Source organism: Pyrgilauda ruficollis, unplaced genomic scaffold (assembly GCF_017590135.1).
Source record: "Pyrgilauda ruficollis isolate IOZ18807 unplaced genomic scaffold, ASM1759013v1 scaffold9, whole genome shotgun sequence".
Lineage (NCBI taxonomy): Eukaryota > Metazoa > Chordata > Aves > Passeriformes > Passeridae > Pyrgilauda > Pyrgilauda ruficollis.
The window spans coordinates 659,955-682,621 of NW_024531043.1; the positions used below are offsets into that span (position 1 = coordinate 659,955).

At 52.2% G+C, this 22,667-nt stretch overlaps 1 protein-coding gene across 1 annotated transcript in view; it reads left to right on the forward strand.

Moving 5' to 3' along the window:
- Positions 1-22,411, forward strand: part of RTN4R (reticulon 4 receptor) — a 69,551-nt gene extending 47,140 nt beyond the window's left edge. Inside the window, exon 2 of the mRNA XM_041488808.1 lies at positions 20,985-22,411. Coding sequence (XP_041344742.1) covers positions 20,985-22,411 — 1,427 coding nt within the window. The remainder of the gene's footprint in view (positions 1-20,984) is intronic.
- The last annotated feature ends 256 nt before the right edge of the window (positions 22,412-22,667 follow it).

Here is a 22,667-nt window from a genome sequence, read left to right on the forward strand (position 1 = left end):
CTTTTCTCCTCATTATTTCTCTTTCCAGCCCCTCCAGACAGGGGTGCACAGAAATATCAGGCAGTGTTTTAAAGAGGAGCACACTTACAAACTAGGAGATGTGTCATTAAAAGTATGGATTATTCCTGCTTTTCTGCTTTTGCCAGGAGTGTGGCAGGGACCTGCCAGGCAGCTCCTGGGAATGTCAGAGGCTGTGTCTGAGAGGGGGAGCTGGCCAGCCCTGGGGATCACTTTCCTGTCATTCTCGGACACCTCTGGCATGGCAGGAATGCCCTGCAATGCCCAGGAATGGGGGAACCCATGGAGCTTTGCCTGCCCACACTGCCAGCCTCTGCTGCCAGGGCTGTCCCGAGTGGAGCAGCTCTGCAGAGCGAGGAGAGACAGGGAGGAGGCTCTGTAAAACAGGGGGCAAAACCTCCTCGCCTCAGGGCCCTCAGGGCCTGGCTGGGGGCTCTCGCAGGGGTGTGTGAAAAACACCTTCACTCTCCTGGGAACACTTAAAAAGTTCAATAAGGGACAATATGGGACAAGGACCACAGAGCAAAGGTTATTACAGCTGGGTGCATCTTGGCACTCAGCCAAGAGCACCCTGTTATCTTCGGGTACCCCTTACATACCTTTTAATTACATCAGCCTGTTGCATATTCATAGACCCTCATGCATAGCAAACTTTTCCCCAGACTAGTTCACAGTTCCAAGAGCTGCTTAGCCTGGCTCCTCCTCAGTTCCACCTTTTAAATCACCTGGATTCCTTGGTTGTGGTTTTAGTCCCTTTTTACCACCTCCAGTTTTTGGGCCTTGCTCCACACTGCCTTCAGACTGTGGGTGCTGATGGTTGGCAGATCTGTCCAGGTTTCCTCATCCTGTGTTCACTTGATGCTATCCCATCCCAGCAGGCACTTTAACACAAGCACACTGATATCAGCTATTTCACTACTATGTCTAAGCTTAATTAACAGCAGAAATAAAAACTATATCAAAGTTACTTTAACACTACACATATAACATGCATTTTAATATTTGCAAAAACCTAATATAATATGTGTCTATAACAGGTGTCACTGAAAAAAAAAGAGGGATGAGCCCCATGGGGATGTGTACATCCAATCTCCTTGTCCAGTGACATTTATTTGATCGTTTGAAAGTCCCTGCAGGTCACCTTTGCCTTCAGTGGAGTCCAGGGCGTGGTGTTTCCTCCTGAGCAGCAGTGTCCCAGAGTCTGGAGCCCAGAGTGATGCCTCCCCCAAATCCCAGTGGTGAAATGCAGCTACAAACACCCCCCGACCTCTGGCGTCTGTGGGGCACAGCAAATCCGTGCTTCAGCCACAGCTGGCCCTTGAAAAGGGGGAGAGGAATGCATCCTTCCATGGATCAGCTCCAGGAGCCGTTCTGGGGAGTCCCCGGCTCTCCTGTTCTCCAGCCAGTCCCGCATTTCAGGCAGGAACGCCTGAGCTGCCTCTGCGGCTACTCCAGCTCTGTAAATCACCGCCCCCCGCCCGCCTGCCCTCCCCAGGAGTGCTTAAATCAGCCCTAAATGAGCTCTTTTAAGGAAATGCGGGCAATCAGCGCTGAGTTATTGCGAGGCACAAGGGCTTTCTTAAAAGCGACGAGCACTTATTGGTCATCTGCACTCCAGAAGGCACAGCCATGTAAATCAGAGCCCGCGGGCCGAGCCTGGAGCTCAGCCTGTGCTGGAGGATTGTCGGCATTGCCCTCCCTCCCTGCTGGCTTTTCAAACCACCCTCTGTCCTTCCACATCATGCCCTGTCCATTCACACCATCCCCTGTCCTTCCAAAGCATCCCCTGTCCTTTGACACCATTCTCTTCAGTGCTGAGACTCTGGTTTTGAGCCCTTCTCCTCCTCTTTCCACACTGCCCTGCTTGGAGCCCAGGCAAAATCAGAAAATCATGGAAAACGGTGCCCTGTTCCTGAGGAAGGAGTGTTGCTCTCTGCAGGGCTGGTGTGATTTGGGAGCCTATCCCTGAGCCTTTCCTCATCCACCCTGTTTGCAAACAGCTGCAAACCTCATGAACAGGGAAGGAGATTCCCAGAGAGCACAGTTTGGGATATTCCATGCCCCTCCTTCTCTCTGAGGTTCAGGTAGAGTTCATGTTTCATCTTCTTTGCCAGAAAAATCAAATAGCGTCATAAAGTTGTGAGGAGCCCCTGAATCCAGAAGCTGGCACCTCAGAAAATGTGCTCAGTACCCTGAGATCAGTGGCAAACCCTGAAATGTGGCGAGAGCTGCAGCGTGGTACCCCCTGCCTTGGGGCTGAGCTCATGGGACTCCTGCCCCTTCCCTGCCTCTCCTCCTGAACCTGAGGAGCAGGGATGGAGCAGCCTGTGTTTAACAGGAACATGGACACTCCCCAGAAGCCTGATCCCATAATTTCCCTGCCCGTGCTGGCAGTGAGTGACAGCTCTGTCATCTCCCTGGGGGAAGTCATCCTGTGGGTCAGCCTCTGCCAAGGAAACCACAGGATGTTTGGAGTTCCTTCTCTGAATTCTCCTGCTTTAAAAGCATTTCAGAGTTCCCTGTTGTCTGTAATGTCAGGGGAGTGGTGATAAATGGCATTTATCCCCCAGGATATCATACCTGCAGCCAGCTGTGGGTTTCTGACAGGCGGGGGTGGTTTTGGGGTGCAGAAAGGGGAGCAGGAGCTGGAGTTCAGCACAGGGAGAGGCTGCGGGAGCAGTGAGAGAGCAGAGCTGAGTGGCAGCTGTCAGGAAAACAATGTCTGAGGATGAGAAACCCTTGGTGACCTCACTCTCTCCAGGACCTGGCACTTTTCGCTGAAGTATTTATTATTTTTGCCACACCAAGTGTGCCCTCTTGGCTGCCCAAACCTGGTCATGGTCACCTAACCAACCCCAACTCCTAGGCCCTGCAAGGGGCTCTGAGCTCTCCCTGGAGCCTTCTCCTCTCCAGGTGAGCACCCCCAGCTCTCCCAGCCTGGCTCCAGAGCAGAGGGGCTCCAGCCCTTGGAGCATCTCCATGGCCTCCTCTGGCCTGGCTCCAGCAGCTCTGAATCCTCCTGCTGTTGGACCCAGAGTTGGAGGCAGTGCTCCAGGTGGGCCAGAGCTCAGAAAAGAATGAACTCCAAATAATTGGTGACAGCTTGACGGTGACACCTCCCTGTGCTTGGCCATCAGGCTCAGAAGTGGGGGAGCCAAGGCAGAGGATGGAGATCTGTGGTCCAGGCTGCTGCCAGAGGCCACCCCAAGTGATGGACAGTTGGGAAGGGAGAGTGGTGCTCTGCAGCTCTTCCTTCCCTTCCCAGATGCATCCAGCAGTGCAGAGATCCCGAGGGAGCAAGCAGAGGACAGCAGGAGCATGCAGGAGTGGAAGGAACCCTTTTCCCCTGCCCTTCTCAGTGGAGCATTTCTGGTTTTTAATTCCCAGCTGTGTCATGTCAGATACAGGAAAAGTCCTCAGAGCAGGGCCTGGAATAAAGCTTCTCCTTCTGCTCTCTGTCCTGCTCTCAGGTTCATCTCCTGCCTCATTTTCTGCAAACTCTGGTTGTATTTGTCATGGCAGAACTGTTTCCATTTCCAGTCCTCCTTGACAAGGTTCCTGACTCAACCCATTCGCTGCTCTCAAATCCACTTGGATGTGGCTGTGAGCTGGAGAATTCCATGCTCAGTGCCCCCCCTTTCTCTGCAGCCTCCCACCAAGCTCAGGGATGCACAGGCACAGCTTTAAGCCTGGGGATTTGCCTGGGAAGTGCAGGTAGACACAGAGTTTCACAGGACACCAGGGCTGTGCAGGAGTCCCTCCTCATGCTGTAATGCTTCTGCACCAACATTATCACTGTGAATCAGTGCAGGGGGCTGTCTTTTGCCAGAAACTGGTGATTTTTAACCTGCCCATGGGATCTGACAGCTCTGCTCCCAGGATTTATGTGCCTTGGAGAGCACCTGAAGGATGGCTCCTCTCATCCAGCAGTTGTGAGAGTGTGTGTGCAGAGCTTTATCCTGTGGTGCTGGGACAGAGCTGCAGCTGATCATCCAAGAGGGGCTTGGTTGTTAAAAAATCATGATTTACACACAGGGGCTTTGCTTTCCACCCTTTTAATTCACCTTCCCATTTTCCTAGGATCTGTCCTGTGCTGTTGTTAACAGTGTCTGAAATGTTTAGATCTCTTCATAAGCAAGACTTTCTCCATTTACGTCTTCATTTTTGCTTAGGGACAGAGCCCATCAGCATCTGGGATTGTTTGTGCTGTGCTTGGCAGCTGTGCCCAGCTCAGCCCCTCCTCTGTCACCTCTGAGGCAGGAATGGGACTGAAGGTGACACACAGACTCTAGGTCTCGCAGAAGGCTAATCTGGGTTTATTAGAAACCCATTTCTTTTTATTCACCTTTCCAATACAGGTGGACCTGATTGGTCATTTAATCAACACCCTGTCACCATTGGCTAATTACGAAGACAACCTTTGGTAAAGGGTGAATCTTGTGAGAAACAACTGTTCAAAACACCAGCTGCAAGATTGTTTTCAATCTTTCTCTGAGCTTTCTCAAAATTCCCCAGAACAATTCCTGCGAAAGTTTATCTGGCTTTCTCTCTCTCTGACCAGCCTGTCAATATCCACATTCCCCAGCCTGGGGCTCCAGCCCTGGGTGCTCCCTCCAGCCGAGGTGTCTGCAGCTGATGCACGCTTCCCTTGCAGTCTGAAGTTGTTTTCTCTCCCTGTAATGTCAGAGTGGCCGCAGAGGCCATGCTCTGAAATGTCACATTGTTTGTGCTTCCTCCGGGGGACATCGGGGCAGGGATTGCAGCTGAAGGTCAGCTCCGACCATTCCTTTAAAGGTTGGGCCTTGATGCAAATGTTGGTAATGATCTCAGGCAGAGCTGTGGCCCCTTCCCTGCCCCTGCTGTCATTCCAGACAGTTCCAGGGACAGGGTGAGGGATGGAAAACTCATCCTGGGCACCAGCTCCACACCTCAGGTAGGCAGGAAAATGCAGAAAAGGCAGAAGTGGGGCTGTGCCCTTCCAGCTGATATCCCACTCTCCGGAAAGCTGATGGCACCCTCTGCTCCATCAGAGCCCATTTGGATGTTCTTTAAAGTGCCACACATTCTCAGAATCTCTAAAATCACATTTACAGGGTCCTCTGGGACACATTGGGACAGAGTGGGACACACTGGGACAGACAGGGACCACACTGGGACACACTGGGACAGACAGCCAGGCACAGCCAGGCTCAGCCAGGGCCGAGGCCCCTCTCACTGGGGCTCCTGTCCAGGCTGAGCAGCCCCAGCTCCCTCAGCCTTTCCTGGGCACCGAGCTGCTCCAGGCCCTTGCTCAGCTCCAGGGGCTCCACCCCAACCCAAACTCGGCTGAAGCCCTTTGGGGTTTTATAAAAAGCTCATAATTCAGAAATGCAGATTTCTTGCCTTTTGTCTTTAATTTCCCTGTGGTGCTGAGTTGCTCGTGCTGGGTGAGAGCTCATCAGTGCTGACAACGTGGATTCAAACAGGTGCCCGGGAGCGGACAACCTCTTATTTATATATGGGTTTATTTTTTTAATCAGAGCCCTACACCACTGATTTATTAATTTTTGCACCTCTCAGATGAACCAAGGCTTACAAGCATCTCAATAGAAACCTTTTGTGCCCCTGCTTGCTGGGGCTTTTCAATTCTCTCTTTCTCATTTAGATTTTCTTCTCAGTCTCCTGTAAATGCCAGTCAGCCATGGGCTTTGCTCCTATTGTGATTGTCAGGAATGGCTGAATTCCCACCCCCAGGCAGGAGGGATCCCTTCCTTCTCCAATTGTGGGGCTGCTCCTCCCAACATCCAGGGATTATTTTGACAGCTTAGAGAAATTGCTTTGATTTTGTGCATTAATGCTGCTCTCAAGCCTTATCACCTTTTTTTTTTTCCTCAAAGCTTGCTTTATTGCCTCCTCTCTGCTCTTCAGGAGCTGTTTTAAGTAGTCAGACTTCCACATTTGCCTTGAATATCTTCCCTCTCTTGTTTGAAGTCCCTGCCTTTAGAAAAGGGTTTAAGTCATTTAGTCTTTCACTGCTGTGGTTTCAGAGAGCACTTGGACTGCAGCTGGTTTAAGTTGGAGGATTCCAGGGAAGTTCTGACTCTGGAGAGAGCAGAACTTGGGACAGACACTCTCTGCCCACACTTCTGCCTTGGAAAGGTGACATTTTGTTGTCCTCTTTTCTCCAAGCTTTTTCTCCTGAAATATTTCTTCTTGTGGAGCACCAAACGTCCTTTCCTTTCTTTCCCTTGGATAGGGATGACAAAAAGGAGGCCAAATAACCAATAACAGGCTGACCTGTGGTGCTGTGCTGGTCTGAGGGATGATCTTACGGCCAAATCACAGAATCCCAGAATGGTCTGGGTGGGAAGGGACCTTTAAGACCATGGAATTCCACCCCTGCCCTGGGCAGGGACACCTTCCACTGTCCCAGGCTGCTCCAAGCCTCAGTGTCCAGCCAGGCCTTGGACACTGCCAGTTGTTGAGTGCCATTGTGACACAGACTTCAAGCTGGGACTGTTTTGCCCACAATTTCCTGGGGTTTTTTGGTTTCCCAGCTCTTTGCAAGCTGGGGTTGCAAAGACAAGCCAGGGGTTGTCCTGGTGTGCCTTTGCTGTGTCCATGTGGCACCATCCCACATGGGGTTCCCTGTCATGGCACAGCTCAGTTAGGAAGTAAATTTGAACTGGAGAGGTCACACAACATCCTCTCCTCTCCTCTCCTCTCCTCTCCTCCCTGGAAGTCCTGGAGCTCCTCCAGCTCAGTTAATTCACTGTCCCACGCTGCTCCATCCCATATTTCCAGGATCCTGCAGCTCTTCGGACACACAATTAAGACATTTCCACCTGTGCTGCTCCAAGTTCACCTGTAGATAAAACTCTTTCTCTCCCCCCTTCTCTGAGTTTCTTGGTGTTGTGGTTGAGGAAGAACATCAACCCCTAAGAGCTGCTGGAACAGGGATCAATAACAATTGGATTCTTTCTGATCGGCTCCAGCAGCCCTAGGCAAGGAATAACATTTGGCAATACAAGCTCAGAGCAAAAATTCCCTCCTGAGTCCCCCAGCTCTTCCCTCTCTCATTATCAGGCATCACCTCTCAGCTCCTGGCAGCTCCTCACACACAACTCCTTTATCTGCAGCCTTTCCCCTTCCTGATGAGCTGGAAGGAGGCTCATTTTCCCCACAAGGAGCAGTTTTGCAGCCTGGAACAATCTGCCAGCTCTTGCCACAGCCCTCCCTGTCCCTACTAAAGCTGAAATCTTCCCCAGGTCAGGAGGGGCAGATTTAATTAACCTGCTATTTCCCGCCCTTCTCATTAGATCATTAACGAGAGTCCTAATGAGCTGGGTGTGATGGTGGTCCCGGTGGCCTCTCACAGCACGTGTCCTCCTCTCCATCCTCAGCCACTGAGCTGGATCTCCCGGGCAGAGGCAGGGATTCCTCCATGGGGTGATGTGGACCAGGGTGGATGCTGACAGTCTGGCCAGAGAAAGAGTCAGATGAACTTTCCCAGGCATTACTCTGGGAACTTTTGAGAAAGTTCAGAGAAAAATTTAAAACAATCCTTAATCTTTAAACTAGTGCTTTAAACATGTTTTTTACTTGTAAGATGTATACAAAAAAAGTGTTATTCCTAATTAACCAATAGCACAAGAAGTATTAATTAAGAAAACTAATCAAGTCCAGCTTTTTCAGAATTGTCTATAAAAAAATGTGTAATATCTAATAAACTCAACATTTTACCTTGTAAAAACCTAAGAATTTCTATCATTTCATTCATCCACCCTTAATACAAGAACAACAGACCAGTGGTTCCCCCAGTCCAGCAGAGCTGTCAGGAAGGAGCTGCTGGTCCTGCAGCTTGGTGTGCTCCTGCCTGGGGGGTGAGGGCACAGGGCTCTCCCTCAGGCCAGGCTTTGGAAGGATAAAACAAACAGATCTCCCTCCCTTCTGCTCCTGAGTGCCTTAGGAATGGTTAAGGAATGGTGGCACAGCCCTGGACACTCTGGAAGCCTTGCCATGCCCAGCTGGCCAAGCAGACCTTGCATGCTCCACCGGCACGTGGGGAGGGAAATGTGCATCTTCACACTGCTGGGTGGCAAGAGAATTCATGTGCCAGAAAATTGCCTGGAATTTCGTCTAAATTTCACACCTAAACTTTCCAGGGAGCTGGGATGAGTTGGAGAGGTCAGTGGCAGCTGCAGTTCAGGTACTGGCAGCTCCTGGGGACATTGGTCCCCTTGTCCCAAGGACAGGTCACTGCTGCTGCTTCACTCATGGAACGGCCCAGGGCTGGGGCAGCTCTGCAGGTGGGGTCTCACCTGAGTGGGGCAGAGGAGCAGAATCCCCTTCCTTGGTCCCCACTCTGTGGGATCAGACCAGGACATGCACAAAACAGAGCAGGATTTGTCCCTGGTTCCTTTGTCACCCTGATTTGCTGTCACTTTCCTGCAGAGCCCCGTGTGGGTCTGAGCAGGCTGTGCACAGGGGAAGAGGGTTTGGGCTGTTTTCCCAGAAAAAGGGCTGTGTGAGGGGGCTGTCACCCCAAACAACAGCTAAGGAGGAAAGTAGGAAAGAAGAGGCCACAGGTGGTGAGGCACAACCAGCAGCATCACATCCTGGGAGGAAACATTTCCACTAGTAGCAATTTAGGATTTGGGCTCTGGAACTGAGGGGAGATTGGCTGAGTTTGCTCTGGAAAAGTCCTCAAGGAAGGAAGGGCAGAGATGGAGGCATCAGAAGTAGTGACAATTTGGAATTCCCAGCTTCACTCCAAAGCATTCCTGCTTTTCCTGTGAGAGGTCCCATGATGCCCCTCATGAGGCTGGGAGGGGATTTGCTGGACACTTTTTGTGGAGTTTTGGGGCTGAGAGGTGGCAATACTGAGCAGGTCTGGGAACCAAGGCTGGCACCAGGAACATTTTGGGAAGTGATGTCTGGAGAGCTGCTGCTGGAACCAGCAGGATTTGTGCTCCTTGTCCTTGCTCCTGTCAGAAGCTGCACAAATTATTTCCCCGGGGAAAGGAGAGTTGGCTTTCACTTTGCCAGGGAAAAAAAGAGCAGGAGAACATGAGGAGATGTGTGGTTTTCTGTCTTCAAGTCCGCAAGATTTACCCTTCTTTTTCCTTGCCTTGCATTATATGAGAAATCCCCCCAAAAAACCTTGTGAATATGCTGGGATGAGGCTTTTCCAGGCTGGAAGAGATGGGATATTCTGCTTGGAAATGAATATATTACCCATGAGGCGCCATTTGGGTGCCTGATGTTATTGCTCCTGCAGGTTTGAGCTTTCCAGTGGCATTTCTGTGATTCTGCTGTAATTTCTATTCATAATTTGACCAATTTCTTCCTTTTTTTCACTTGAGTTCATTCCTTTGACAAGATTATTCATATTTCCCCCACATCAGCAGTTGGTCTTTGGTCTCCGTGCTGCAGGAGGTGAATTAAACAAAGATGGCAAATGAAATGGAAAGAAATTCACTTAGTCCCATGAAATATTAACAGGCACTTATGAGAAGCGAGCCCTGCTGCTCTGGAAGGGCTCTGCTGGAGGGAGGGAGGGACCTGCAGGGTGGGAATTCTGTCCCCCTGGACACTTGCAGGGCCTGGTGTGGTGATTGGATGGTGATTGTCTTCAATCCAATTTGTGGTTTGGTTCTTTCAATTGAGGAATGAGCCCCAGGGGCTGAGCTCAGGGACAGGCTGACCCTGTGTGCTTGGGGTGGAAGGGGAAGGACAGGTGGCCCTGCCACCAGGGCTGGAGGGGTGACAGCAACACCCAGTCCTGGGGACAACCAGCTCCCATGGGAAGGAGAAAATAATGTTCTTATTCAAGGAAATATTTACTTTGCAATGATCCTGAATGCTCCAACAACTGTGGAGAGGGATGCCCAGCTGGGATGGGAGCCCATCCACCAGGATGGTTCATGGACAATAATCCCACATGGATGGATGCTCCAGCCCTTTCCAAGGACTGTGTGAGGGAGCATGGCCAGAACTTGCTGACAAGATCCTGGCTCAAATGCCTTATAAACCTGAAAACAAGAGGATTCCCAGAGGCAGGGAAGGCCAGGGAAGGTTGGAAACAGCAAGTATGAAAGCTCTGGAGGTAAGGAGAGGCTGCTCAGCTCAGGAGCTGTGCTGTGGAGAAAGGGGAGATGTTAACAGAGCTAAGGATCAAAGGCACAGAAATCCAGAGAAAAATATCTGGAAAAGCACTGGACCAGGCTGTCCAGGGAGTCACCATCCCTGGGAGTGCTCCAGAAACGTGTCCCTGTGGCACTTGGGGATTTGGTTCAAGAGCACTGGGCTGACACCTGGACTTGGAAATCTTAGAGGACTTTACCAAACTTACTGATTCTACAGTGTCATGAAACACCAATAATCTCCATTACTATATTTACCAGTATTTTTTTCTAAACCCAGTTGTCTTTTTTTTCTTTTTTAATGTAGTTTTTAAAGGTATTGCTGTCACAACTGTTTATTGAGGGCATCACCTTTATGCCAGCAAGTCCCAGGCTTGGACCAATGTCCTAGTGGATGAAATGTTCACAAACTCCCCCAGCCTCTGCTCATGGATCTGGATTATCATAATAAATTCAGATTTATGTCAGGCACTCAATTTCCATGGTGGAGAATATCCTGTCTGTGGAATCAATGGACAGTTATTAAATGGATTAAGAAACAGGCAGCTTAAAGCCCTCAAAATGCGATTGTTGGTGGAGGATCAGTGCAGAACAAGCCGCTTGCACGGGAGCTTTGCAGGATTCAGCTTCCACCCTGCTGTATTTCCCTATTTTCATGAGTGATCCAGAAAATATCTATAAATTACTGCCCGTGCAGTTGGCAGCTGGCTGGGATTTTGCCCTGCTAAATAAAGCTGGAGGCAGGGCTCTAATGCAGAGCAACTGCAGCTGCCTGGGAGAGTGGCAGCAGGGAACAGGGAATCTAAATCCAGCAGGTGCTGGCCTGGGAGCAGGGAATGGGGGCTTCTCCAGCAGCCTGGGAGCTGCAGGGCCCAAAACTGCCATTGGAGAGCAGGTGGTTATGGACATTTACTGCCCTGTAGTGGGGAAATGGATGGACACAGGGAACAGGGGAGGCTGCAGGTGGAACAGGAGCTTGATCCACCTAGAGTGAAAAGCAGGAGGGGGCTCTCATTTCTGTGCCTGCAATGAGAGCTTGAACTGAGGACTTTGGGCATGGAAGTCTGGTGTGAATTCCTGGTGGAATTCTGTGGGATCTCAGGGTGGGTGTGAGGTGAGGGCAGCTCAGCCCAGCATGGGGGGCTCAAACCCTGCTGGGCTCCTTTCCCCATCACTCACATCCTGATTCCCAGGAAAACAGGGAGCTGTGTAATTAGCAGCCTGTTGTGTCCTTGTTCAGCTTGGCTGTGCAGAGCTGCACATTTCAGAGGAATATGTTTATTTATAGAGCCGTGGGTGTCGTGCTCCTCACCTGGGGAGCGTGGCTGAGTGAGCTGCACTCACCTGAGACACACACACTTACCAAAAACCAGTCCCAGCTTGATCTGGGAATGAAAGGATGAGCGAGGGATGTGTGCCAGGAGCTGGGAGAGATGCTGGGGGAAAGAGGAAAGGAGGGGGAGGGGGAGCATGGCCAGGCTGGAGGGGCCGGTGTCCCAGGGGGGATGAGGGATGGCCTGAGTCTGCTGAAGGCCACGTTGAGGTGGAGACCTCACAGACCACAGCTCTGCTCCTCCCCTGCTCCAGGTGACAAACCTGGGGACATCTGTAGAGCTCTGGTCCTCCAGGCTCTGCAAGGGGAGCAACAAGTTGTGAGCAGGGCAGAGAAATCTGATCTCCAGTCCCCTGTGCCTGCTCTCTCCTGTGGTCATCCTGCTGTTCTCTGAGAGCTGGCTGTGTCCAAGGTTGGAGTTGGAATGTTCTCCCCCTCCCTGTCCTGCCTGAGCTGCCTGGGGCTGTTTGCTCACTCTGCATCCCCACATATGACCAAACTGAGGCCGTGGGGGATGTTTGGAACAACTTTCCCTTCCAGGCTCTTTTGTGAACTTCATCCCTGCACTCCACATGATGCGGATGCTGGGGCTGTGAGCAAAAACTGAGATAATGTTATTTCAGAGAAAAACTGAGGAAAATGCTGCCTTGGGCAAGGGGGCTCTTCCAGAAGCTGTGGGGGTGGGATTTGCAGCTGGCAGGGGGTGCAGTCCCAGATGGCTGGGGGAGAGCAGGTGTAAATTCCATCTGGAGCTTCACCTCTCCTCTCCCTGAGTCACTCACACACAGAGCAGCCACCAACGCCAGGTTTGGAGCTGCAGGAAACTCTCCTTCTTCCTGAGAAGGTTTTGAAACATTCCTGAGGTACTTTGTGCCCCATGGGAGACCTAAATCATCTCAGGAACCTGCATTTCCTTCCTTTGGACACCTGTTTGTCCCTGATTTTTTACAGATATGGCACAGATAATCCAAACTTGTGGAGGAACTGCTTGTGATTCACGGTGAATATTTTGTCACTTCATTCTTTCCAGCGTGGGGATGGAATGGTGGCAGGATCACACATGATCCTGCTCGTGCAGTGTGCTGGATGCATCCCATCTGGATAGGGTGGGAATGAGGACTGGGGTGACTTAGGGTGCCCTCAGCAGAGTGCTGGAACCAGGAACAGCTTTTCTGGTCTCGTTCTTAGGGATCTGCTGGGTTTGGCTTTACTGGGCTGGGTGTCGGTTTTGGTCATGGGACTCTTGGCAAAAGGCAGCGTGACAGGGACAGATTTGGGGAAAAACTCCTTAACTGTGAGGGTGGGCAGGCCCTGGCACAGGGTGCCCAGAGCAGCTGTGGCTGCCCCTGGATCCCTGGCAGTGCCCAAGGCCAGGTTGGACACTGGGGCTGGAGCAGCCTGGGACAGTGGAAGGTGTCCCTGCCATGGCTGGGGTGGGAATGAGATGGGATTTATGATCCCTTCCCACCCAAAGCATCCCATAATCCTGTGACAGCAGTGACAATACCATGGCTATTGGTGGCTGACACTGGGAGAAAGTGCAGCTGTGACATTTCATGTAACCCTGGGATGGTTTGGGTGGGAAGACACCTTAAAGATGAACTCATTCCAACCCCTCTGGTTCTCCCAGGCTGTGAGGAATGACCCCTCCCTCCTCCTCCTCCTCCTCCTCCTCGGCTCCCTGTGCTCAGTGTGGCTGGGCCCAGCCTGGCAGGTGCCCAGTGCAGCCCTGGGAGGTGGATCAGGATCACAGCAGCTACTGAGAGCTGCTCTCCAAGATGAATCCAGTGGGATTTGGAGAGCTCAGCAGGTGCCTGCAGCCTTTTAGGGGTGTCCCTCTGTCCTGCAGCATTCCTGCCCATTCCCTTCCCCTTTTGGTGCCCGTTTTTCTCAGGAGTGCCTCAAGTTTTCCAAATGCACATTCCAGGACATGTGCTTTCACCTTCCCTTTGGGCACTGGGCTTTTTCTGCCTCTCATCCAGCTCCCACAGCACTGGGTCTCTGCCTTTGGGACAGCTGGCCCCTGCTCTGTACACCTGCAGGAGATTTTGCCCTCTCCTCCCACTGTTGCTGTAGAATTTGGTACCTGGCAAAAGTCAGACTCACCTCCTCTAAGCCAAATCCCCACAAATCCCATGTGCTCCCAGAGCCCAGAGCCTGCTGCTGTGCTGCAGGGGCTCTGTGGTGTCCCACTGGTGGAGAGGGCACCAGGACAAGGCTTTGCATCGTGTGTTCAGGAGAGCTGGACACATCCATGGTTATTCCAGCTCCAGACATGATCCCTTCCTGAAAACAGCCACACTCCTGCATGCAGTGGGGAAACCAGTTCTGAGGAAGGAAATGGGAACTGGGAGTTTGGATGGGCCAGCAGCATCTGAGAGCTGCAGTGTCTGCACAGAAAGGAGCAGGGTTGACCTGTGTCAAGCCCAGGACTGGAATAAACCCACCTGAGAGGCTTTTCCACAGGAATTCTCCGTGGTTTACTTTAAGCTCATAATTTTCTCCCTTTAAAAGGTCAGGAGCTTTCCCCTTCCATATGTGCCACAATGGAAAGAGGTCAGGTGGCAACCATGCAAATTTATTTTGTGCTACATGAGAGCAACTTAAAATTCTGCTTGTGCTGATGGACCTTGCAGAGCAGTGGCAGGAGCACTGACTGCAAAATGGGCTGGTGTATCCATTGGATTTCCCAGTGCCTATCCATAGGAAACAGGAACAACTAGGTCAGGTTTTCAGTGCTTAAGAACCTTAAAGATTATTCCTGATTTCATGAAAATAATTTTAAATACTATCTTTAACCTGGGTGGGGTTGGCCAAGTCCTTATTTATTGTTCCCTGTGAGGGAGGGGAGGTGCTGAAATTGAATTTCCAGAGAAACTGTGGAACTTCTGTAAAAGTCCATCTGAACCCCTGCATAAGTTTGTTTAAACCTCTGCAGCTGTCCATCTAAATCTGTGCAAAATTCCATCTGAATCTCTGCAATTGTCCATCCAAAGCTCTGCAAAGTCTATCTAAATCTCTGCAAAACTCCATCTGAACCTCTGCAATTGTCCACCTGAACACCTGGAAAATTCCATCTAAACCTCTGCCATGGTCCCTCTGAACCTCTACAAAACTCCATCTGATCCTCCACAACTTTCCATCTGAACTTCTGCAAAATTCCCTCTCAATCTCTGCCCAATTCCATCTGCACCTCTGCCATGGTCCAAGCTGCCCCTGCACCCCAGGTATTGCCCTGTGGAGCACAGCAAAAACGTCTGGAGCAGCATTCCTATAGGGACCTGGGGCTTGGAAGAATCCCCAAGAGGGGAAAGAAGGTTTTCTCTCTGGTAGGGAGCCAGAGAAGCTCTGCCTCAGGCCACTGTTTGCCCAGGGCTTGGAGAAGGTGCCAGGGAAATGCTCCCACAATTTAGAGCTGCATTCCCACTCCTGTGTGCTCCTGGATCCCACCTCAGCCCAGCCGAAATGTCCCAGGCCTGGCTCCCTGCAGCTCTTCTCACCTTCTTTTATTGGAATCAGGACTACTTTTCCCACCCCCTGACCTCCTAGGGCACTTCTGGGCTGTAATAATTGATAATTGTTATTGTTAACCAGGGACCTGATGACTCCCTTGATATTTCCCTCAGAAGGGTTCTGTGACCTTTTCTCTGAGCAGCTTTCACATCTCCATACCTTGCAGCAAGCCTTGGGAATTCAGCAGGGTGGAAACCCTCTGGCTACAGAAAAAACTTTAATTTTTGTGCTCCTTGTTGGGTTCTCATTCAAATGGGCTGAAATACAAACTTTTCACTCTGCCCTCCTCCTTCCTCTCCCTGCTGCTGCCCAGGGAAATGCCGGCAAAGCACTAAAAGCATAACCCTGACCAAACGTTCTTAGGCTAAACCCAGGCTGCTGCCAAAATTTTGGGAGTGAGGGAGAGCCACTGGCAGGGATGGGGAGCCCCACAAGTGGGAGCTGCTTTGGCACATCCCAGGGAAGGATGGAGCTGTCCCAGGGAAGGGAGCCCTGAGCTCCTGGAACGAGCTGTGGATCAGCCCTGAGAGATGCTGAAGAACCAGTGTTCAAACCCCCCTGGAGCTTTGGGAGGATGGAGTGGAAGAATTGCACAAGATATAACTAATTTTTACCTTCTTCCCTTCAAAATATCCCTGCAATATTAACTCTAAAAACCACATTAAGGGAGTGTGATTTAAGAGGGGAAGGTGAACACCCGAAGTGAGGAGATGGCACATGCACTGCCTGCCTCCCTGCCGGGATGCATTACGGAAATGACCTTTCAGCCCTGGCCACAGCTGAGAATTTTCCTGCTCAAACCCTGCTCAGGATGTTCCGGAGGGGCCGTGCTGCCAAAGGCAAGGAAAAGCACCTCAATCCCAAGGTTAATGGGTCTGTTAATAGGTCTGCAGTCCCAGAGGATGTGGGATCAGGGACAGAGGATCAGGGATCAGGGGTGGGGTTCAGGTGCCTAAATTGCTGCCCCTGCTGCTGCTCCCATCCCAGCAGCGCCAGGCGGGGCTGGCACAGGTCTCACACAGAGCTGCACCAAGCCTGCCAGCAGCACTCCGGCTGTCTCAGGCTCCCAAGGGTGCCCAAAAGGGAATTAGCTCCCTATTTTCAGGCTGCTAGGATTCATCACCGGTGTTCTGTTCTCGAGCTCCACCCCTTGGACCTGGAGGATCCCCAGCAGGGCCTGGGGAGCGATGCAGAACCCCAGAGCTCACCCACCCCAGTGACCTCGCTGACTGTCCCACCTGAGAGGGGTGTCTGACACCCCAAAATCGCCATGGAGATACAGAGGTGTCCCAGGACCTGCTTCAGCCCCAAAATGTTGTGCTTCAGCTGCCTGAGGGTGGCAGGACCTGCTCTGCCCCGCAGCTGGGACTCTGATGCCTGTCCCAGGTGTTTCATGGTGGCAAAGCTTCACCCCCATCCTCTGCTCCCAGCTGGAGCTGCTCCAGCTGCACCTTCATGCTCCATCCTTCCTCTCCGCAGCAGAAGGGAGGGGAAATTCCAGACTACTCCGAGCCGATTGTCCTTCCTCACCGACCTCTCGATCCACCGCCACTTGAAATGCATCAAAGCGCTGCCCTCTTCCCTGTGGCACAGGCACAGCCCCATCTCTGGCCACAGGACGAGGCAGGAGGCACCAGGAGCAGCCAAGGGCGGAATTTCAAACGATGCCCACGGAATTTCAAACGATGCCCACTCCGAGCGGGGAATTCGGCAGCTCTAGTGTGTCCCTACTATAAACAAAGGCGAAACGCTGTGTGCATCAGCAAAAGGCTTTGTATTGTAAAATGTTCCCTTTATGTCCGAGCAGCAGAGAATTCTGATGATTATTGACCCTGCTCTGCAGGAAAGGCACATTAGAATATCTCCAAATCAATCGCAGAGCAGAGCAGCGGGGAGAGGCCGGGCTCTGCAAAGGGCATCACATTGCAGCTCGCTCTGGCCTCCTGAAAAAAAGTTTGCAAAGCATCTGTTGGAGGCCCCCGGAGCCTTTTCTTTCTAATTGCCACGTTTGACAAGGCGATGGCCCGGGGGGAGCGGCGGAAAGGCAGATAATGGACCCACTTTAATTGCTTCCAGTTCCATGAGTCAGAACACTCGGGAATGGCAAAGGGGAAGCGCTGCAGCTTCACTGAAGGAGATTTCTGGCTTTCAAGAAAGCTCTGGAAGAACGAATGCTAAACTCAAAGCCAAAGTCTTGGAGGGACTGAAGGTTCCAGGTTCTGGAATTTCTTTCATGTTTTGCTTTTGACAGGAACTCTCGAGTTAAGTTTTAATCATGTTCTGAAAGAGGGAGGGATGGTTTCTCAGCTAAGAGAGGAGGGGACGGGTGTCATTCCAGAAGCCCTTTCCTCAGGGATGGGCACTGAGGTGGGTGCTGAGGTGGAAGAGTCCAGCTGGAGGTGGAGGTGGAGGATCCACATCCTCTGGTGGGAGCTCACTGCAGATACAGCAGTCGGGATGGATTTATCTGGAAGGTGAAGGGAGGATGCTGTTCCCAACTGGGAGCTGAGTGTGGCATGTTCTGGGAATAGGCAGACAGGGAACCTTCTGACCTCCCTCCTCCCTGACAGCCCTGAGTCACAGAATCCTGGAATGCTTTGGGTTGGGAAAGACCTTTAAGCTTATCTTGTTCCATGCCCTGACACCTTCCACCACCCCAGGTTGCCCCAAGCCCCATCCAACCTGGCCTTGATTGTCTCCTGTCCTTCTGACCTCAGGGCAGGGGGTGTTTTTCCTGGAAAAGTAAGGAGCTCACAGCCAGAGCTGAACCCAGTGCTCCAGGAAAACAAATTAAAATATCCCTGTGCAAGGTCTGGGTGGCTGATGGCACTTGGTCCCCTGGGACACACTGAGAGCAGGCAGAGCTGCTGGTTGGACACCAGTCACTGGAGAAGGGTTTGGAGGAGCAGGGAAAGCCGTGGCAGATTCCCTGGGGTCTCTGTCATGGCACACCCAGCCTGGCTGGGGACAAAAGGGTCACCTTGGCTTCCCAGGGCTTCATCCATTCCTCCCCTTCCCCCTGGCCCTGCCCCGGCTGGGGACTGACAGCGGCTGGGCTGTGCCATGGATCAGCCAGGACACGCCTGGGCTGCACGGTGGGAAAGCCACTGGAAAAAGGCTTTGGGGGATGATTGACAGGAGCTGTCTCGTTGGAAGGAGCTAATCCGAGCAGCTCATGAACACCAGGTCCCTAATTAAAGCGCACAGCCTGGCCCTGCTGTAATTAATTTCCCAGTGCTGCTGGCTGGCAGCGCTCTCAGTGCCACTGACTCAGCGCTGCTGGCAGCCTCGGGGCATCGGGGCGGGACAGGGGGGCCGAGCCTGGGAGCAGGATGTGCCCCTTCCCTCCTGGAGCCGCCGTGCTCCAGCCCTGGGCACAGCCAGGAGCTGGGCAGGACCCTGCTGCCTGGCCCAGGAGCTTCCCAGGGGAAGAGAGATCCTGTGGGTCGCCTGTGCCCGCTCAGCTGTCGGGAGGGGTGGCACAGGGCAGGGTGATGCTCATGGCTCACCTCTGCCAGCAGCTCTCCCCGTGTACACATGGATTTACATGGATTTACCGTGTCCTTAGCAGGAGTTGGGACAGGGATGGTGTCACTGTGACTCCTCTCACTTGGGAATGGGTTTTTGCATTCCCTCAGCTGTTTCCCATTTATTCCTAAAGCCTGTGGGATGCACCCGGGCTGTGGCTGGATTGTCCCCAGGCCGTGGCAGGCAGGAGCAGCCTGGGGACAGCTGGATGCTGCCCCAGTGTCCCAGTCTGAGCTGTTTTACTGGAGTGGAAAGGTGTTGCATGAGGAGGTGACTCCTGCTGCTCCGGTGTCACCCCCAGCCCCATCACCCGAATCACAGAGCTGACAAGGGAGGCTCCAGAAAGTCCCGTTTCTCTGCCCACAGGGTCTCATTATCAGCTGCAGAGGGATGGCCAGAGAGTCGCCAGCACTGTTTTAATTTCCCAGGAGGCTGCTCTTGGTGTGCCATGGCTGCAGCGACGAGTCTCAGCTGTCTCGTTTTACTGTGCTTCATGCAATGGGACGTGACACGTCAAAACATGACAAGGCAGCCAAAATGTGTCACAACACTGCACTCAAACTCTGCCTTGCAGGGTTGCTCAGCAGCTGATAGCATCAGGCTCCAATTATCTCTGCATGCTGAGCTGGGGTTTTTATCCCTTGTGGAATATGATATATGGGAGTCTCCTGCCTGTATTGGACTATTGGATCATATCAGATTTATTTACCACACATGGTGAATCGTTCTGACCAGACTGACACCCAAAGCTGGGATCCTGGCCTGTTCTTGCAGGAAGGAGACTTTCCCACCTCGGCTATTACAATTGTTATTCCTTCAGTAAAGATTTGGTGAGATTTCTGTGTGATTAAATGTGTTATTGTTGGTGTTTGACATGGTTTCACTGGCCACGTCAGCACCTGCCAGGCTCTAAGGGAGGTGCAGCCACTGCCTTCAGATTCCCCCTGGGAATTTGCAAGGCTGGATTTGGCTCCAGTCTCCCCAGTTCATCCCATTCTGCTCCACTGGGCTTTTCCTGTCTGGCTTTGCGCACTCTGCTTTTCCACCTTACTTTGTAATGAGGTATCAGCATTCCGGAACAATGTTTTGAGTTTTTCAAAGGAAAAACCCTCCCACAACAGAGGCAAAACCCTCCCACAAGAGAGGCACAGCTGCTCTTGTCCCTGGGCTGGAGATTCCCAGCAATGGGGAGGATGTGTCCTTGGGCCAGAGGTGCTGTGACAAGCTGGGAAGGAGTCACAGTGTCCCTGCTCACACGTGGCATTCCCAAATGGAACCTCCCGCTGCTCTGGCTGCTGTCCATTCATTTTATCTCCCGTTTGGAGGAATCAGACTAATTACTGGCTGCTAATTGCTGGGAAAGCACTGCTGGCACTGCCTCCCTTCCCACTAGTAGCAGGGAACAGCCTGGCTCTCCTCAGGTCCCTCAGCAGGACCTTCAGCAACCCTCAAAGTCCCTTTGGAGAAGGTGCTGCTCTCTCCCTCCAGGCTCATTCCCAGCTCCCCAGCTGGGGAATTTGGCGACCCAAAATGCTTCCTTGGGATTCCAGTGCAGCCCAGCTCCTGGGGAAGTGGGTGGGCATTACCAGGAAAAAAATTGTTCCTCTCTGGGGTTTTCCAGCCCCATGGCGCTGCCAGCATGTTTGGACACGTGCCTTGCACACTTGGGGGGATCCCTGAATGAAGCCTTGCATGTGACTTTCTCCTACAACAGCACAACGGAAAATCCTGCTGTTTCCTCCTCTTCCTCGGTGGCTGCACAGGTTCAAAGGAAAAAAATATGGGGAGAGAGGAAACAGGAATATGTGGCTTAAAATTTTGAGCAGGAGAAGGAAAGGATCATTTTGGCCCTGAGACTTCTCCAGGCAGGTCTGACCTGAAAGTTATTCTGAGAATGTCTCACAGTTATTTCTCCCAGGAGATCAAATCAGTGCAAAATTATTTGTGGAAAGTCACAGTCATGTTTTGAGAGCAGTGTGGGGACACCTGCTTGTTTGGAAGAGCTGTTCCGTGACCCTGCAAAGTGAGGAGTTGGTGGCAGTGCTGGGATGGGATTTGGAGTTTCCTGGCACATCCCAGGTGCTTTTCCAGTGGCTGAGCTGTGCCAGGTGTACCCATGGCAGAGGGAAATGCCCCAGAATTTGGTCCCTTTGCTCACAGGTAAAATCTTGGGAACAGGGATGGTGTTGGATGTGCAAATCCAAAGCGCTGATCCCTCTCTCTCACCTCCTGAGGGTGCAGGGCAGAGGAGGCACTGGGACTCCATCTCTACAAGTGTACATTGATTTCAGCTCTTGAGCTGAGTGGCAGAATCCCATTTTTAATCCCACATTTTAATCGCTGGCTGCCCTGGCATCTGTTTGTGGTTGGTGGTGCCACACTCGGAGGGGGAATTTCAGGTTCCTCTGCAGAGAAAAGCGCTCTCCTTGACCCTGCCTAATTCCCACCCTATTTCTGTCCTTCCTCAGGAAGCAAACTGCTGATTTTGGTGCTTTGCTTGAAAATCCCATCAGAAGTGGAGTCCTGCCCTGGGGCGTGTGTATGCTACAGTGAACCCAAGATCACCATCAGCTGCCAGCAGCAGGGGCTGACAGCCATCCCCACGGAGATCCCCATCCAGAGCCAGCGCATCTTCCTGCACAACAACAGGATAACCCTGGTGAGGGCCACCAGCTTCACCTCCTGCCGCAACATGACCATCCTGTGGATCCACTCCAACAACATCAGCCTCATCGAGCCCGGGGCCTTCTACGGGCTCACCAAGCTGGAGGAGCTGGACCTCAGCGACAACACGAACCTGAAATCCATCAACCCTGTCACCTTCCGGGGGCTTGTGCACCTCCACACCCTCCACCTGGATCGCTGCGGGCTCCTGGAGCTCTCCACAGGGCTTTTCCGAGGGTTGTTCTCCTTGCAGTACCTCTACCTTCAGGATAATAACCTCCAGATCCTGCTGGATGACACCTTCATCGACCTGGCGAACCTCACGTACCTGTTTTTGCACGGGAACAAGATCAAGAGCTTGTCAGAGAACGTCTTCCGCGGACTGATCAACCTGGACCGGCTGCTGCTGCACCAGAACAGGGTGAGCGTGGTGCACCGGCGCGCCTTCCATGACCTGGGCAAGGTGATGACCTTGTACCTGTTCAACAACAACCTGACCGTGCTCACGGGGGACACCATGGCCCCCCTGGTGTCCCTGCAGTACCTGCGCCTCAACGGCAACCAGTGGATCTGCGACTGCCAGGCCCGCTCACTCTGGAATTGGTTTAAGCAGTTCAAGGGCTCCTCCTCAGAGCTGGAGTGCCACCTGCCCCCTCGCCTGGCAGGGCGGGACCTCAAGCGGCTGCAGAGCTCCGAGCTGGACAGCTGCGTGGACTCCTTCAACCAGATCCGCACCAGCGTTTTCAGCACCAAAACCAGGTCGGGGAAGCTCCCGACGGGGCTGCCCCCGCTGGGCTCCCGCGACGGCTCCTCCAAGTGCTGCCAGCCAGAGATGGACAAGTCCTTTATTTACGAGGCCAAGGGCAAGGCAGGGCCCTCCTCCCACAGCAGCCGCTCATCCAACAACCACCTCAAGGAGAAGGAGAACATGTCTAGGCCCAAGTACATGGAGACGGACCCTTCCAAAAACGGCAGCAACAAGCAGATAAACGATTCCCCCTTTGGGACCTTCCCCAGCATTGTAGACCCTCCTTTGACCAAGTTGAGACCTGAATTTCTAGAGCCCATTGAACCTTCCACAGTCCCAACCAAAAAGAGGCAGGGCTGCTCTAAAAAGAACAGATCAAAGGCCCAGTGCCGCCTCACCCAGCAGGGGAACAGCTCCACGTTACAGCTCAGCCTAAGCCTTTTGATCCCCCCCTTGGTGTGGAGCTTACTGTTATTCTGCTAAAATTAACTCTTTTCCTGGGTTGATGACACTTTAATACTCGACTTTTGCTGACCTCCATAAATGTTGCAAACAAAAGCAGGACTCCCATCCACCCTGAGAAAGCTTTGTTACACAAAACTTAACTGGATGCCTTTATTAAAACAGACAAACAAAAAACAAAACAAAAAAAGACAAATACTGAGATGTACATAATTTATTTGTCCTGAAACCTGTGAATTATACCTTTGGTCTTCGGAACTGCACTTGCCCACAAAGC